The sequence below is a fragment of the Capsella rubella genome, unplaced genomic scaffold (assembly GCF_000375325.1).
Source record: "Capsella rubella cultivar Monte Gargano unplaced genomic scaffold, Caprub1_0 scaffold_6, whole genome shotgun sequence".
Lineage (NCBI taxonomy): Eukaryota > Viridiplantae > Streptophyta > Magnoliopsida > Brassicales > Brassicaceae > Capsella > Capsella rubella.
The window spans coordinates 15,818,604-15,836,076 of record NW_006238918.1 but is presented as its reverse complement, the minus strand read 5'-3'; the positions used below and the strand labels follow the sequence as shown (position 1 = coordinate 15,836,076).

Here is a 17,473-nt window from a genome sequence, read left to right as displayed (position 1 = left end):
GGATACTAATAGAGTGATAGTATTATTTTTCTATTTTAAAAATCTATATATATAAAGTTAACTTTTTCTCTCTTCTCCTTAATCCACATCATCATCCACCTCATTTTATTATTTAATTTTTAAAATTAATTATACCCTTTTATCATTTAATTTTAATATTTAAACCTGTGTAAATAAGTTTTCCAAAAAGGAATATGAAAGATCTTTTTTTATATTATACATTATAAACTAAAAAGATAATTGATTAAAAGTTAAAAAACTTACTAATTATCGATTATACTAACAAATATATAAATAATAGATTATAGTTTTCAGTGAATATTTAAAATATATATATGATTATATTTACACAATGTAAACCTAAATATAATGGGATTTAACGGGAATAGAGCAAAAAGTAAGAAATTTTGAGAATATAAATCTATCTAATTTATGTCTCAAAATTTTTTCTAACATAAATGAGATAGGTCGGACCGAAACATGAATTCTCATTTTTTATAAACATATAAAAAGGTAAAATAAAAATAATATTTCTTTAAAAGTTTCCAATATGAATTTAATATTTTTTTCCAATACAACACATTTGTTAAACTAATAAACAAAATAAAAAATTAACTATATTTCATAAAATTGAAAATTAAAATAAAAAACATTGTTAAATGAAATAAACTAAATATAAACTAAATTATACTAATATGTTAAATTAAAAAATGGTTCCATATGAAAAAACAAAAAAAATATATAAAACATAAAATCAGAAAAATATATAATAGTATATAAATGATCATTACGAGATATAAAGTACGACAAATCCAAAAAAGGAAAACGTAAAACAAAAAATAATAAATTATGACAATATATAAAGAGATAATGTAAACAATTAAAAATATAACAATCCGCCCGAACCCCACAAATCATGTTCAAATTTCATGCCAACATATAGAAGGGCCTAAAATATTAACATCTAGATTTAAATAGCACACGTTTCTCAATGATTCTCAACCGCACTTCTATTTACGCTCACACTTCGACTTATACTATACACACTTAATTTCTCAACAACTAATTAAGCTAAAACTCAATAGTTTTTCTATACAAACACAATTTAAGTTTTAAAAAGTAAAGTATGGTATAGTGAAAAAAATAAGTAGAAAATAAAATACGAACTAATTATTCATAAACAACATAATAAACTTCCGCGCTTCCGCGCGTAGCGCGGGCAACCGACTAGTATTAATATATCTTTATGTAAAGTGTTGATATTAAAATTTGTGTATTTTACTAATTTTTATTCCACTAAACAGCAACTATTCATAGCACAAACTGTGAATCTAGCTGTAAAATTATTCCGAAAATTGAATAGGTGTTGAAATAAAACAATTCCATTATTTGCACATGAATTAGAAACTTCACAATCTTGTAATTAATGGAATATATATGAGCACATGAATTTAAGAAAGTCAACCTTTCTAGGCGCCAACGATGTTCTGATGTCTAAATTGGAGCATTATTCAATAGTATCATCAGTGATATGCATTTTAGTTTATTATGGTTAATGAAATTTTCCAACAAATAAGGGCTTTGTCATGAACATGAGATCACACATAATGCATTTTGAGCTGTCTTAGATATACAGGTAATTAAGGTTATTAGCATCAGATGTCGAAATAGTTAATAAGCTTTACAAAAATATATATTCAATTCTTGGCGTTATTTAATAAAAATCAAATGTCAACATACATATGTACAAGCAACCAAACATGTATACTTCAGCAATCATATACAAAAGCCAAGCGAAAAGAAAGAAGAATCATTCATTCTAGAAGAGCAAAAACAAACCAAACCCTAAACTCAAAATGTTAAAATTGTCGACTCTATCTATCATCACTACATTAATTCTCATCACATTATGTCTCTTCTCCTATGAAACTGAAGCAAGACTACATCATCACAAAGATAAAGACAATCTCAACCCAAAAGTGGAGCCACCGTGTCAGCCTCCTTCTCTCTCTCCAAACCCTAACGACCCGTCACAATCTCCATCTCCGTCCTACCACGAAGTAGTCTTCAACGTCAGGAACTATGGTGCGGTCGGTGACGGTGTCACAGACGACACTGACTCGTTCAAGAAAGCTTGGGATTCAGCTTGTAGCAACGATATCGACAACAATAACAACACCGTCTCCATCTTGCTTGTGCCTTACGGTTTCACTTTCATGATCCACTCCACAATTTTCACTGGTCCTTGTCGCTCTTACCAATACTTCCAAGTATTGAAATCTATTTTTAATACTACATGGATATCAGACTTTTGGATTATTGGTTCTAATTAAATAGTTGTAATTTTAATTTTGTTCTTTAATTTTTCTCATATTAATTAAGGTTGATGGGACCATCGTGCCACGGGATGGACCAAAGTCGTGGCCGAGCGGTTTCAACAAAAGACAATGGCTCGTCTTTTATAGAGTCAACGGAATAGCTCTAAAAGGTGTCGGAGTTATCGATGGTCGTGGACAAACTTGGTGGGATCTTCCCTGCAAACCTCATCGGGTAAATAACTATATAAACACTACTAAATTAAACATTTTCACTAGCATAATTTATTAGAAAATTATATCTATGAATCTGAACATGTTCAAGCAGAATGTCAACAAAACTGCACTTGCTGGTCCTTGCGAAAGCCCCGCCGTAAGTAAAATCAAATATTTGATAATATTATACGTTTTACTCAAATCTATTACATTAATATATAATGTTGAAATTAAAATGTACGTGTAATGATTTTTGGTGTGGTCAGGCTTTGAGGTTCTTCATGAGCTCGAATGTGATTGTGGAAAGTCTGAGTATAAAAAACAGCCCACAGGTTCACCTCAAATTCGACGGATGCAATGTAGTTCACATCAACACCCTTCGAATCATATCTCCGTCGTCTAGTCCCAACACTGACGGCATCCACATTGAGAACTCCAACTCCATTGAGATTTACAACTCCGTTATCTCCAATGGTATATATACATTCGATATCAACGTACATGCAAACAAAAAAGAAAACTTTTGTACATCTTTAGACACAATAGTTTTGAGAATATTAAATTGGAGTGTAAGCAAACTCAAGATTCATGAATTTTTCGTCAGGAGATGATTGTGTCTCAATAGGAACCGGATCATACGATATCGATATACGAAACCTCACTTGTGGACCTGGCGGGCATGGAATTAGGTAAACATTTCTCGTCACTTACTATTTTAGTTGTTAATATTTCATACTGTAGTAAACAATACAAATGTAAGGGGTATATATATATACTTTGTAGCATTGGAAGTTTGGGCGACAAAAACTCACGTGCGTGCGTCTCCAACGTTACGGTTAGAGACTCGGTGATAAAATTTTCCGACAATGGAGTACGGATCAAGACATGGCAAGGTGGATCCGGGTCAGTTTCGGGTGTAACGTTTGACAATATCCATATGGATGCTGTCCGAAATCCGATAATCATTGATCAATACTATTGCACGGCCAAAAGTTGTGCTAACAAGACATCCGCGGTTTTTGTGAATGATATAGCATATCAAAGTATAAAAGGCACGTACGATATTCGTAGTCCCCCTATGCATTTTGGATGTAGCAACAATGTCCCGTGCACAAACTTAACGCTTTCGGATATCGAATTGTTACCTTCAAATGGAGAGACCGATGTGGATCCGTTCTGTTGGAATGCGTATGGTATCACGGATGAGTTCTCTAAACCTTCAATCTCCTGTCTTAAATCGAATCCGTCGACGTCGTTGTTAGGTGGTCTTTCAGGGAAGTGTGGATCATCGTGATTTGGTTTATGAATGTCTACGAGATTGTTTTTTTTTTTTTTGTTAGTGGTATAGTATATGAAATAGAGGAGAATATTACAACTTTGGATGTTGTTTTACTCTTTGATTCTTGAGTGTGTCGAAACCGATCTAACTATATATTTTTTTCTTACGATAATGACACCAAAACAAAAAGAAAGTCTCAATGTTTTTCTTGGACAATTAGATATTGTAGACAAGTATTATTTAGACTCTATTGTTTAGACTTTAGAACACCATTTTCTATACGTGTGTTTACGTTTAGAATAGCATACAACCTGATACGATACCTTAGAATTGGATCAATATTTGTAGATGTAAAGTAAACGCATGGTCAATAATTAATTAAGTTCCACGGTCTTTTCTAAACCTTTAGAATAAAATGCAATTTCTGCATTCAGATTAAAGAACGGTGAATACGTCAAAGTATATTTGATTAGTACTTATTTATTGACTTAAGAGGTACGAAGAATCATTTTTACTTTCTTGTCCCCGATCACGTTTTGCACGATAAACAGATATTATGGATTAATGAATATTTTTATGGACTATACAATAAAGTAATATAATTGACAAGTGTGATTAACTTGTTTTAAAATCAATTTTAGTAATTAATTTACATTATATTTAGTTGGTTTTTATTTATTTTAATACCATAAAGTTACAATTAAAAAAGCATGTTAATGACACGTTCTCCTTAGAAGATCACTCATTGCCAGTGACTATAATCTCAATTACAAGAACGGGTAAAGAAATCTCAAAGCAAAGATGATGATTAAATTCTTTGATTTAGCGAAATTTATTACTAATGTGACTTCTTAGTTTAATTTGGAAATCTAAGTAAACTATATGATAGCAGAGTCATTGATCTTTCAAAACAACTATTTATGTTTTTGTAGAGTTTCATATGGTTTAAAATTAAATATAACAATGGTCAAATACGATTAAGTGTCTAATTTTACACTATTTTAAAGACATAGAAGTTATATTCATTTGTTGGATTATAAAGTCAATGAGAATTTTCAATTTTTCATATCGTATTCAAACTCAGTTAAAAACTTTAAATCCCATTCCAAAATATCAATAAAGTAGAAGTAACATACAAAATCACAAACAAAATATTTAGAGGTTAAAAGGGGTACTTTAGTCTTTTACTTATAATTTTATCACCTAATACATTATCTTCTCCCCCGCATTAAACATTTCTCCTCGAAACCCTAAATTCTCTAAAAAAAATAAAAAGAAAGACAAAACAAATATTTCTTCTTCTTCTTCCTCCTCCGTTGTTATGGCAATAATGAGCAAAGAAGAAAAAAAGACAGAGAACAAGAGGATCAACGAGATCGATGACTCACACGAAGACGAAGAGCTGGAGAACCAGAAGATGGAGATTTTCTTTAGTCTGATCAAGAACTATCAACAAGCCAAGAAACGAAGACGACAAGAGTTAACTCAAGATTCCGGCGACGTTTCTTTGATTCCGACCAAGGGATCCGAATCCGGCATTGTTCCTGTCTTCCGTCCCGAAGATTTCTCTCACTGTGTTGATTTAAACTTAAAACCATCGAATTCGATTACCCCTCCTACCAGTAATCAAGAAGAGGACAAGGGAGAAGATGAAGATAAAGATGAAGACAAAGAAGAAGAAGAAGCAGAGAAGGAGATAAGAGAAGATAGTGGTTTGGATCTTAATCAAGGTTTAGATAATGGTTTAGATCTTAATCTAGCATTGTAATAATACACTCTGTTTCTCCGTTTCTGTTTCGTGAATAGGAAACAAAAGCTTTCTTAATTTTCTTAATTATAAAAAGCGGTGTTGCAATAGATAGATACATAATCCAGTGGATCATCAAGTCAAGAAGCTGCAGGTGAAATTGCCATTGATGAATGTTAACTTCTCAGCTTTGACAACATAATCTAGAGGAAGAGGAACGAAGGTTTTGTCTGGACCATAGAAGTGAGGGAAGCTATTCACTTCATCCACAGCTTCATAGATCAATCCATTCCCAAGCTGCGAAACACGAGAAACCAAAAAAAAAAACATGTCAAGTCTCTTATGTTTCAGGCGATCCCAAAATCTAAGAAGCTATAGACTAATGTTCATTATCTTCTCAGCCCTAAAACGTATCCGCAATATCATCGAAGCATAAGTTTCGCTTCAGGATTCAAATGACTATTATAAGCAGAACTTGACATCAATTTGAATCCTAAGACTAATGTTCTGTTACTTTTAGATTGTGTTTGTCCTTAGTGCAGCTTGGTTTTAAGAAAAGAGTAGTGTCTCATTTTGTGTATCGTTTTCAAGCCCACAAAATCGCAATGACTCTAGCACCAACCACACATAATCAACATCACAAGATACATTAACACCATGACAGGGCAAGCTCAAGAAGTTTCTTGCTTCATCACATTCACACTTCTGTTATTTGCTCATCTACTTAAACGTGGTGCTAATCACAAAATAAACAAACGTTTACTAGATCAAACCACTCACCAAACCAGAGGATCCGTAATACCAAAAATTTATAGTCCACATATGTTTCAAATTAAAGATAAAAAGTAAACATCAATGGACAAACCTTCTTAGGATCGATTTGAAGAAGGTAAAGATCCTCTTTAATATTCATGAAAAAGTTCTTCAATGTCGATTGTACCTAAAAACCATAGAAGCAATTCTATCACAAAAGCAGCAAAACAAATCCACAAAAAGTATTGATTTTTCGCAAGGTTAAAGCAAATTGCTTAAGAACATAAGCTAAATTTCATCGTTTAGTAAACACCCAGATGGAAAAAGTCGAGATCTTTCTGAAAGAGAGAGACCTGATCGAGCTTGCTGAGATGAAAACAACCAGTTGATTTGTCGAGTTCTCCACCAAAGGATGATCCATTCTTCTTAAACTCTTCCCACTCTTGAGCCGTACTGATTCTGTATATGAAACCTTCTTCCTCAGCCATTTGTTTCTCACCTGAGAGATCGAAAAATCTCAACTTTGAAAGACGCTAATTCGATTAACACAAGGGATCCGATACGATCAGAGCCAATTCACTAAACCGTTAGAAACCGGGAAATGATTTATATACTAAACCGGTATTATAAGCTAAACCGACTCGTCGTCAACTTCGAAGTTACACTTTCCATTATACCTCCTTGGCTTTCGATGGTTGAGTTGAAATCAGTTGGTAAGGAGAAAACTCTCAAAGTTGTGTAAACTACAAAACAATCATGGCGGTGTCAATGGCGAAACCCATCTCAATAACTTCTCTCGGATTCTATTCTGATCGAAAGAACATTGCTTTCGCTGATTGCATTTCGATTTGTTCTGGATTCAGACATTCTCGACCATCTTGCCTCGATTTGGTCACAAAATCATCGAGTAACACTCGTGTTTTACCTGTCGTTAGAGCCGAAGGCTCTTCTGGTAAGCCAACAATGATGGGTCTCTCATCTTTCTTTGATCAATTGATGTCTATGTTGAGTGTGTTCATACCATTTTTTTCTTATCTTATTTTGTTAGACTATATTCCAGACTCAAAATTTTACAAAGTTGAAGCAATTGTCAGGTAAGATTTTTTAAAATTGTGTCCATTTGTTTTGTATACATATATTTCAAAGTATAAATTGATCAATCATTGGTATATAATATGTTTAAGGAAAGCTCATAATTGTGACAATGTTGCTTGTTTTCCTAAGTCGCGATCTAGTCCTCCTAACTGATTTCTTCATTTGTCATGTTTGAATGCTGGGATATTAAAGGCCATGGAGAATTCAGCATGTTTCCTCGGTAAGATCTTCCTTGTTCTCAGTATTGATATGTGAAAAGATTTGAAATTTGCTAATCACTTGAGGTTTTCATTATTAGTTGTTATCCTAGAAGAGTCTATATAGTCTTTGATATGTGAATTTTGCATCATACGGAAGTTTGGGAAATAAGTTAAGAGTATAAGTTCTTATGGATGCATGCAAAGATCAAATTATGTCAGTGAACTAGATAGGATTAGTCAAATCTTCATATCTCTAGTGCTTGAAATGTGAATTCGAATTCAAGGGTTTAGTGTTCGCACTGGTATCGTATTTACTTGTTATCCAACTAAATCTTGAGGATCTCTGTTTTATAAATGCATATGAAAAAAATCAAGGCTTTATTGAAAATCGGGATTAGAGGTGTTACTGTTTCTGATGTTCGAGGGTTCGGTGCACAAGGTGGTTCCACTGAGAGACATGGTGGTAAGATACTAAGACTTGAATTCAAGAATTTGGTTTGACGATTCTTCTTGTTGTCAAAATGTGTTCATCACTTTTCTATACACATTATTACATTTGCAGGCTCTGAGTTCTCGGAAGACAAGTTTGTTGCTAAAGTTAAAATGGAAATCGTTGTTAAGAAAGACCAAGTACGTATATGGTTTAAAAAGTTGAAACTTATTAAGTGAAATTCGAGTTTAAACATTACTTTTTTTTTTGTTGCAGGTGGAATCTGTAATCAGCACAATAATTGATGGAGCCAGGACAGGAGAGATTGGTGATGGAAAGATTTTCGGTAACCCTACTCTTTTCACAAACAGATTTATGTTTCATACCTCAAAATGCAAAATGAAATTACTTAGATTGTAATCGTCTCTTGTTGGCTATATACAGTTTTACCTGTGTCAGATGTCATAAGAGTTCGGACAGGTAAAAACTTCAAAAGCCTTATTCTTTTTACAAGAATGACACAAATCTTGGCTTGCCTTAAATTGTCTGTATATGTTGATAAAACAATTCAGGTGAGCGTGGGGAGAAAGCAGAGAAGATGACCGGTGATATGCTTACACCGTCGTAGGAGCAAACCGAGCTCAAGAGTGGTGTTATCAATGCGGTCTCTAGATCTAATTTCTGCGAAATAATAATGAATGGAGTCTTGTGTTTGGTTTTCTGTTGAATCGATCAAGATGTGTTTAACTGTACATGAATTATGCAGAAACATCTGTCCTGGTTCTCTGACATTGAAACTCTCTTCCTAATAAAAACTGAAGTTCCTGTTTTTATTTTGGTAATCTGAAACCACAATGCTTTGAAGACACCAATCGCCAAGACTTCTTGCAACAAGGGTCTACTTTATTACTATTACAAATGGTCCTGAAACAGACTAAAGTCTACAAAACTTTGAACATGTTCATGTAATGCACATTGACATAAGGCTATGGGAATCTTCTTAAATGTCTATCGCGATTAAGTGGTTATAGTCTGCTCTCCAAAACATGCCAATATTAGTACTTAGTAGTCCTTGAAGTGTCACAGGGATGCTTTTGATAGTCAACTCAGTATTACTCTTTCCGGTCACCTTGGAGAAAGCATGAAGTTGTTGATTCCATCCACTATTGGATCTGTCTTAATTACAGGCATGTTGATCTGTTCTCCAGGAAGAAGAAGTTGCAGCTCTTTGAAAGAAAATATTGTATCTTGTCGGATACCCTTATCGAAGTGACATTGTAGATTGGACCTCCAGTTGATCTGTCTTATTAACCCTTCACTTCCTTCCAATCCAAGCCATATGGCAAACACCACAGTAATTGTTTGAGAATAAAAGCCGAATAAGAATTTCCCAATGACACAATAATTGTTTCTGTCAGTCATATCATCAATCTTTTGGACAGAACAATGATCTTTCAGTGGCTCCTGTGGAAACTCTACAGTTCTTCTTATACAAGTTCTTTTTAGTTTTTTTTTTTTTTTTTTTTTACTATGGAGTTACCAAATTATACCGAACATCAGTCTTATTATTATACAAGTTCGGTTTAGATTTGGTTTGAGCAATTTCATTTCGGTTAAAGTCAGTTCAGTTCGGTTTGATTTGTATACCCTTTCTTTCAAACAAGTCCTTCAATCTTTTTGTATGGATGAGATTGGAAGATGTCTGTCTTAGCGATTTCTTCTCCTTCAACTACTCTCATCAGACCAGTAAAACGAAACGGGCTAAACCGGTCCCCGGTTCGAAAAATCATCTGCCTGAGCCAGAGGCGGCAGAGCAAAATCAGTACCGGAAAATCTTGGATCATCCCCGTAAGTCTCTCGCTTTTTGGTTCAGGCTTCGTCTTGGGTCCTCTTCTCGATGGTGTCCATTCACGTGTCGAACTTGTGGTTTACCAAAACGGAGCTTTTCAACTCGGTCCTCTTCATACAAACGTCTGGGTAAGGTCAAAACCCGACAACATGAAAATTCTTGAATGTTTTGTTGATCATGTAATGTTTTTTTTTTTCAGGTACCGTTCTTGCTTGGCTTGTTTTACTGTACAGTAGGTTTACTACAACTCCTATTGGATGAGACAACCTCTCTTCAGCCTCCACGTGGCAACCTGGACAAAACCATAATTTCATTCTTGTAAGTATGCAGTATTCTTGTTGTTGTTAGGTTGTGTAAAACAATTTTGAGGACAGTGGAAGTGACACTCTATATGGTTTTGGTGAACGAAACAGAGCACTGGTGTTGTTCTTAGAGATAAGTGCTGAAATGTACAAAGCTGGAGTTTCAGACAACATAGAAGCTTACGTTCTATTTGCCTTAGCAGAATTTATTTGGTTCTCTTTGGATAGAACTTGGCTTGGCTTCACCATTGCCACTCTCCTTGGTATCGCCTGTCCCTTGGCGGAAATCCCCATCATGCAGTAAGTAAACCGCGCAATTCAATCCTTTAACAACTATCACTCTGTTTTTTACAGAATTAAGCATAAAGGATTAACATAACTTGTATAAACAGATTCTTCCATCTGTGGTACTATCCAGAAGCAAACATAGAGATTTTTGGCCAGGTAAGAAAAGTTTATACAGATATCTTTAAACAAAAAAAACATACATGAATACTCTGTTCTTTTTTGTTTTGTTGTCTGGTGAAGGGATTGGTTACTTGGACGACAACTTGCTACTTTGTCTACACACCGTTCTTGATCAACCTGGCAAGATGGCTCAGGACAGTTATGAAGACAACGACTACTGATGTGGACATTAACTAAAGCAAGGAGCAATTGTGTTTTTACATATATATATAGTGGACATCTTCATGCTTTCTAGCTTGTAAAGGTTACATTAGATATGTCCTTGAATTTTTCTTTAATCGCAGCTCGTATTCCCATTCCTATTGATTCCGGTCCAACATACTTTACAACACAGTCCTCGCCTTCAACTGATAAAACTTCAACACTTCCACCATAGTTCTTGATCGCTGGCCTCAGTATATCGAGATGAGCATTCACTGCCTGCAACCCAAAACCCAGTCAAAGGCAAACACAAAAGAATATATCAACGACAAATTTCTTAAAAGGAGCCTCAGTCACCTCTACGGTTATCTGCTTTACTTCTTCATCAAAAACTTGCCGAATATCTTTCAAAGCATCTCCAAACTTCTCCTTGAGTACTCTCTCTATTCCCATTGTCATGGTTGTTGAAGAACTTGGACAGCTAGTACATGCTCCTAAACATGACACAATTCCACAGAATCAATATCAGCTCAATTACAATACATGTGAACACGATTGAACAATACAAGGACATTACAACCTAGAAATTTCGACCTAAAATATGAAAAAACACCAACTTTTGTCATAATTGATTATCACTACTGTTACTATATTCACATGGCAGCTGTTCTAATTTCATTTCTTATGGCTCAGTCATGTTGGAAAGAGATGAAATTAGAACCTACATGAGTGTCCTTCTTTGCTGATTACCTTTCTCTACGAAAGATTCACTGATCTTACCTAATTGGTAACTCTCCCACAATGTGAACTTTTTGAGCTAGATTTCATTTCAATCATGGAGGAGCAATAAACCAAAATATTGCTAAAAATTCCCAACAGCTCAAACTCCAAAATCAGTCAAAACCTAACTCCAAATTCTGGAATTTTCGTAAATGAAATCCAAAATTAAAAAAATTAACCTTGGAGTTTGAGAGAAACTACACCATCCTCAACGGACACAACGTCGACGTTACCACCATCGGAGATCAAGAACGGCCTAACATCCTCGAGCACCAAATCAACATTTTGAGGCGTCAAATCAAAAGTCTCAGCTGAATACAAACCCGGCGATACACCAGATGCTAAAGGCGATATCTTTTCTCCTTGGCTCGAACCACTTATCGCAAATCGACGCAGAAACGCCGTTCTAGAGATGCATCCGTCTCTATTATTAGCAAAGAAGACGACTCTCGTGTTTTGATCGGAGATTACTGGAAACCCAACTCTCGTTGAAGACGATGAAACCAGAACTTTGAAGCTTCCGCTTAAGGTAGTCGCCAGAGAAGCCATTGTCCTTCAGATTTTTTTGATAAATTTGATCCTCTCTGTAAACAAAACCAAAAAAAAAAACAGCAAGACGATGGAGAAGAATCGCGAAATTGCATACTGGCCCTTAAATTTAAGGAGATCTTTAGTTAAAGGACAAGATCAAAAAATGAATATTGTGGACCTAATAAATGGGCCGATCGACATTAAATCACGACCTAGTCCATTAAAAAAAAGAGAATAAGGAAGAGTGGAAGACACGTGTCGGTAAGTGTATGAGTTTGACTTTTCTGTACGGTGGACAAGTCAAGTCCCATAAATAAGACTTTGCCTCTTCCAAGTTCCAACACAGAGTGGTTTACAAGATGCGACAGTGATGGCCATATCTCTTATCAAATTCCATATGGGGACTAACACAAATGATTTCTGCTGTACAAATTTTTGTTTCTTTCTTCTTTCAGAGTAAATGACGATATATACTATAATATACATATGGTTAATCAGACCTCTATCTATATATATCTAGATATAAAAAGTGTAATTTGACTTTAAAAGCCTATATAATTTACTAAGTAAAGTTTTATATTGCAAAGTTTCGATTGACTTAGTTTTGATTGAAGGTTATATTAAGTTTTACTTTTTACTTCACATGCATGCTCACATGGTTTTTAGATCCTAGTTATCTAGCTAGCTAGCCCTAGTGGACGTCAAACGAATGAACTTTACGTTTTAGGTGCATAGAAACTATTTGACCAAAACGAATATGCCATATTATAAGAGCAAGATTATCAAGGGAATCTTAAATTTTAATTTTAGCATTAGTTTAATAATAAATTTGAAAAAATAAGGTGTAAAAGTTGTTTTTGTGATTTTAGTTTTGAGAAATCTTTATTGGTAGACTCTTAGTTTGGGGATCTTACAAAAGAAATATTTATTTAAAAATTAAATTAAATTAAATTTGTTATTTTTAGAAAACTTTATAGTTATTGCAAATTTAAACTTTTAAAACATACATAAAATATAATTTCTAACATAAAGTACAATAGTAGTAAGTTTGTAAGAACAAAAAAAATATATAATTGGTGTAAAAATAAATATAAAAACTTGAACTTAAAAGAGAATGACTAAAAATATATAAAAAAATCATTTAGAGAGGGAGAAAGAGAGAAAAAGAGAAAGAGAGAGAAAGGAAGAGAGAGAGAGAGCGAGAGTAAAAGAAAGAGAGGGAGAGAGAGGAAAATGAGATAATTGTTTTTTTTTCTTTTCTAACAACACCCAATAAAAAGCTGCCACGTCGACGTATCTTATTACCATATGTGTATCTTAAGCAAGATACGTATGTTACATAATAATGCTAATTTTGATTTATTTTTTTATCTTAATTCATCTAAGATCTGGGTAAAAATCGCCCGATAATGATGGTCTAAGGTAGTTATTATAGATTAGATTAAGTAAACTGACAAAGAATAATAATGAAACTATAGGGTACATTTATTAACCAACCAGCCATTATATATGAAAGGCCATATATACTTGTATACATGATTTACAATAAGTTTGGTTACATTATTTGGCCTATAGACCGTTAAAACATTTATGATCCATGTGCCAACCAAAAACAATACAAAATTTAATCACAGCTCCCAACTTGTCCGAAATAATACACATATAGATGATTTTCTGAATCATTCGTAAGCTTTTAATTTCTTTAAAGTTTTTGTGGACCATTGTTTAATCATATATATGCACTAGAACCGCAAAAGCAGAATTTGTCTGACAAAGATTTGGGATATGATATAAAATCATAAAGATATGTTTATAAAAAAGGATGATTACATTTACGTAGACATTATTAATATAAACGAATGAAATAATCGATTGCTTTACTTACACCCAAAGAACCCCAAACTCACTCTCCTTAAATCCTAAAACGAACTTTTAAACAAATTTACTTTGTCTTAACTACTCCATTATTACCAGCCAGGATCAAATACTTGTCTTTTCTTGTGAGCTGTGTGCACTCGAAATCCAGCGCCTTCCCAATCTCACTCTGAACATGATTGGCCACCTCAAACTTGGACTTCCCATCAGGATCTTGACACGTGGCGCCGGAGACAGGTTCGAGAAACTCGACGGTGTATGTAGGATAAGGATCCATGAGGAAGAAAAGCGGGTCTAGGGCCTTAAGACCACTTGCTGTTGTACCATAGAAGAAGGTCACGTGTGACGTCACAGCCACGGGAACGATGACGTCACTGACCTCGGTGAACAAAGGGCTAAACCTAAGCATGTAAGGTTCTCTACAAGTGGTTCCTTCAGGACAAACCACGAGATCACCTTCCGTCAACAATTTCTCCATGGCTTGACCGTCGCTAACCCTATCACGGTTCAGTCTAACTGTCTTGATCGGAGCCAAGATCTCGGATACTCTACTCAAGCTATACGTTACGGTTTTAATGTTCTTTTCTTTGAGCGCGAATGCAACGTAGAGAGGGTCCAATAAAGTCCTGTGGTTACACACAAAGAGACAACCTTTACGTTGATCACTTGAGTTTGGCTTTTGAGAAGAAACGTAGTCGTTAGTGACGGTCAGTCTGCAACCGGAAAAGGAGAGGATCGGGATTGAGAAAGAGTAAGGGATGCAAAGAGATACGAAGAGCCTGGCTGCTGCGGCTGCGGCTGCGAACGGTCCCCACATGAACAAGACCAGAGTGTTCATTAGGGTTGGTTTAATAGCGAGCCGACCATCGTGAAAAATCAATGGTTTGGGGTATTGGCTAGGTGGTAGGGTTTGCCAGCTTCGCTTGTCGGATTTTTTCACGAAATAAATTTCCTGTTAAGAGAGAAAAAGACAAGAGATTCAGTTGAGTTCCAAACTTGAAAACAATGAATGAAAACACCTAACAAAAATCAATTACAGGTATTGAAATTCAAATCACTGTCATGACTAATAACTATGCACTCAGTTTATGTCGTTGATCGTCGTTTCGTATTCGTATTAAATGACATAGGCCTTGATTTGTTTGCTTTAATTTCATGTTGTTATTTTTTTTTCTAATAATAATTTCATGTTGTTATAGTTATTTCATTTTCGCAATCTAGAAAGTTTGGGTCTATCACCGTCACTACCACGTACCGTACCTGTTGAATTAATCCAGTGTCGGTTTTTTACTATTTGTAGGCATAGCTAGAATGCTAGATATCATATGAATATGTATCTTTTTGGCATGCGCAGCTTCAAATTTTTTTTTTTTTTTCACAGCTTCAATCTTTAGTTGTTAAAACATAACGTATTTTCAAAAATATGATTTTATCAACTTTGTATAATAATTTTTAAAATTGTAAACGTAAACGCAAATGAAACAAATAATAAAGAGAGACGCTGACCTGGCAGAACTGAGAAAATAGATATCGGTGAAGTGAGGTATTGAAGGATGTGATGCCAATAACACGACCCGTGTTTAGTCTCTCTTTACGAACCAACTCATCGAAGGCAAGACCATGTTTGGTCTTATCCTCCATGATCCCTAAGTAATATCCTCCAACAACCTTCATTTCTCTCCCGACCACAACGTCAATCTCCAAGTACTCTCTCAAGAACCCTTCGATCATAACTTGAGGAAGATCATCACTCACTCCGATTCTCTTCCCTCCCCTTTTCAACACTTCGAACATCTCAAGCCCGACATCTTCTAGAAAGTATTTAGGCAAAACCGCTCTCCCCGCTCTAAAACCTTCTTTTTTGACCCCGAAGAAGCTCACCATTACCATCACTTTGACAGCCATCTCGTGGCTCATCAAGCTTATCAAAGGATAGAGAATGAAGAGGATAAGTGACCTTACTACACCTCCCGCCTCGAATGCTACTAGCATGAAGTAAGGGAAGAGAGAGTCGGATTTGAGAAGAGCTCCTTCTACGTTGAAGATCAACGTGTGGCGTGATAGGTCGGATTGGAGGAGTGGAGAAGGGCCATTTTGGTATTTTGGTTTAGGGTTCCGGTATCGCCGGAGGATGAACCGATAGAATAGAAAGACAAGAGATTGGAATATTGAGATCTTAGCTGACATATTTTGTTTCTTTTTGTTCTTTTGTGTATTTTCTTTGTTTGGTTTCAGACACTGCATGTTTGGAGAGCAGTAGAGGAAGTATTTATATAGCAAGACCATGACAATATTACCCATAAACGTGTTTAAAATTTACAAGAAACTGCCATTGAACGTTAACGTACAGCTTGCATGATTATACACATTAAATGAGATTACCGAGTGAACATGTGAATAGTATATTTGAAAAGTATACGCGTGTATGAGTAGACCAAAGTTTTAGTTGCAAAGAGGTATGAGTCAAAGCTTTTGTTTAGTTTTAAAATTTGGTCTTGAATATAATAACATGAGTCAAAGTTAGTTAGTGTATAATCCGGAGATTACCACACATAATAAGTCTTAAGACTCGTAACTTGAGAATACGTGACTACAAGTGTTGTTCCACTTGTTTGTATTCAAATTACATATATGTACTTTTACAGTTTATAAACAAACAAATTATAAAATATATGCGATGTAGATCCGTTTAATATTGCGTATTATTCTCTAGCTAGGAATGGTTTATTATATTTCTTATTTTTATTTCGAATTGATTACACTGTTATATCTCCAAGTCGGAATGTTTCATTAAATGGTTAGAAAGTCAAAGAAGGTTTTTTTTGGTTGTTTGATATGACAAGAACTTAATTAAATTTTAGTTCTTAGGTAACTAAAACTATTTTGATAGAGAAATCATACGACTTATGTAGTATATAGATGTTGAATCATGCATTAATTATTGTGTTATAGGACAAAGTCGAAACTTCATTTTGCATTAGCATTCACTGATCGGTTGTATTTAAGAAGGAAAATTAAAGAAGGGTCCACTTAAATACAAATTAGATTATCTTGACACCAAAAAAGAAAGAAAAAAACTGTCCTACAAATATTAAGCATATGGGAAAATATCAAATTGATGGCCCAAAAATATTTGGTTAATTAGATGAATGTAGTCCATAAAGGTTAAGATCTAATTAATATAGTACAACTGATCATCTAAATTATGCACTTCCCAAACTAATTCCAAATCAAAGAAAAAACCAAAATGATCATGTACACATAATTTTCCAATCTTAGTGATGAACTAAGACTAAGAGGGATGGTCTGAATTATGATCACAATCTCTTGTCAATAATGGCACAATACAAAAAATATAAAAATGGATGGATGTAGTAAACTAGTAAATAGTTGAAAACGTAAGCAAGTGTGGGGATGATATATCAATAAAGACAGTTAAAACGCATTGAATGCTATGATGAGTCGCCGACCACGTTTAGAAAACTGTGTGGT

The 17,473-nt window shown here is 34.6% G+C and overlaps 7 protein-coding genes across 8 annotated transcripts; 4 read left to right on the top strand and 3 right to left on the bottom strand.

Annotated features, from left to right (window-relative positions):
* The first annotated feature begins 1,856 nt into the window (after positions 1-1,856).
* On the top strand, positions 1,857-3,825 carry LOC17882654 (polygalacturonase At1g48100). The gene is made up of 6 exons (XM_023780378.1): positions 1,857-2,270; positions 2,383-2,550; positions 2,644-2,688; positions 2,798-3,005; positions 3,136-3,220; positions 3,315-3,825. Exons 1-6 carry the CDS (start codon positions 1,857-1,859, stop codon positions 3,823-3,825), a joined length of 1,431 nt encoding a protein of 476 aa, XP_023636146.1.
* A 1,075-nt stretch (positions 3,826-4,900) lies between these two features.
* LOC17882042 (protein NIM1-INTERACTING 1) lies at positions 4,901-5,635 on the top strand. The gene has a single exon (XM_006290113.2). The coding sequence runs from the start codon at positions 5,132-5,134 to the stop codon at positions 5,576-5,578; it is 447 nt and encodes a 148-aa protein (XP_006290175.2). The 5' UTR covers positions 4,901-5,131; the 3' UTR covers positions 5,579-5,635.
* LOC17881904 lies at positions 5,616-6,851 on the bottom strand. Its single transcript, XM_006288841.2, has 3 exons — positions 6,664-6,851; positions 6,423-6,497; positions 5,616-5,854 (listed from the first exon to the last, which is right to left on the bottom strand). The coding sequence occupies exons 1-3, from the start codon at positions 6,796-6,798 to the stop codon at positions 5,693-5,695; spliced, it is 372 nt and encodes a 123-aa protein (XP_006288903.1). The 5' UTR covers positions 6,799-6,851; the 3' UTR covers positions 5,616-5,692.
* Positions 6,852-7,017: 166 nt separating this feature from the next.
* Positions 7,018-8,868, top strand: LOC17884401 (nitrogen regulatory protein P-II homolog). Of its 2 annotated transcripts, none has more exons than XM_023780932.1 (8): positions 7,018-7,262; positions 7,371-7,404; positions 7,598-7,625; positions 7,981-8,068; positions 8,168-8,235; positions 8,312-8,381; positions 8,480-8,515; positions 8,608-8,868. In XM_023780932.1, the coding sequence occupies exons 1-8, from the start codon at positions 7,067-7,069 to the stop codon at positions 8,661-8,663; spliced, it is 576 nt and encodes a 191-aa protein (XP_023636700.1). In that variant the 5' UTR covers positions 7,018-7,066; the 3' UTR covers positions 8,664-8,868. The 2 variants fall into 2 exon arrangements, with proteins under 2 accessions (XP_023636700.1, XP_006286570.1); XM_006286508.2 differs by having other exon boundaries at positions 7,359-7,404.
* Positions 8,869-9,653: 785 nt separating this feature from the next.
* LOC17883241 lies at positions 9,654-10,956 on the top strand. Its single transcript, XM_006289107.2, has 5 exons — positions 9,654-10,012; positions 10,084-10,202; positions 10,298-10,486; positions 10,579-10,630; positions 10,715-10,956. Exons 1-5 carry the CDS (start codon positions 9,734-9,736, stop codon positions 10,829-10,831), a joined length of 756 nt encoding a protein of 251 aa, XP_006289169.1. The 5' UTR covers positions 9,654-9,733; the 3' UTR covers positions 10,832-10,956.
* LOC17883017 (nifU-like protein 1, chloroplastic) lies at positions 10,630-12,153 on the bottom strand. The gene is made up of 4 exons (XM_023781347.1): positions 11,755-12,153; positions 11,153-11,289; positions 10,856-11,074; positions 10,630-10,771 (listed from the first exon to the last, which is right to left on the bottom strand). Exons 1-3 carry the CDS (start codon positions 12,122-12,124, stop codon positions 10,886-10,888), a joined length of 696 nt encoding a protein of 231 aa, XP_023637115.1. The 5' UTR covers positions 12,125-12,153; the 3' UTR covers positions 10,630-10,771; positions 10,856-10,885.
* Positions 12,154-13,892: 1,739 nt separating this feature from the next.
* LOC17882670 (probable glycerol-3-phosphate acyltransferase 3) lies at positions 13,893-16,225 on the bottom strand. The gene is made up of 2 exons (XM_006287389.2): positions 15,488-16,225; positions 13,893-14,933 (listed from the first exon to the last, which is right to left on the bottom strand). The coding sequence occupies exons 1-2, from the start codon at positions 16,223-16,225 to the stop codon at positions 14,049-14,051; spliced, it is 1,623 nt and encodes a 540-aa protein (XP_006287451.1). The 3' UTR covers positions 13,893-14,048.
* Positions 16,226-17,473: the final 1,248 nt, after the last annotated feature.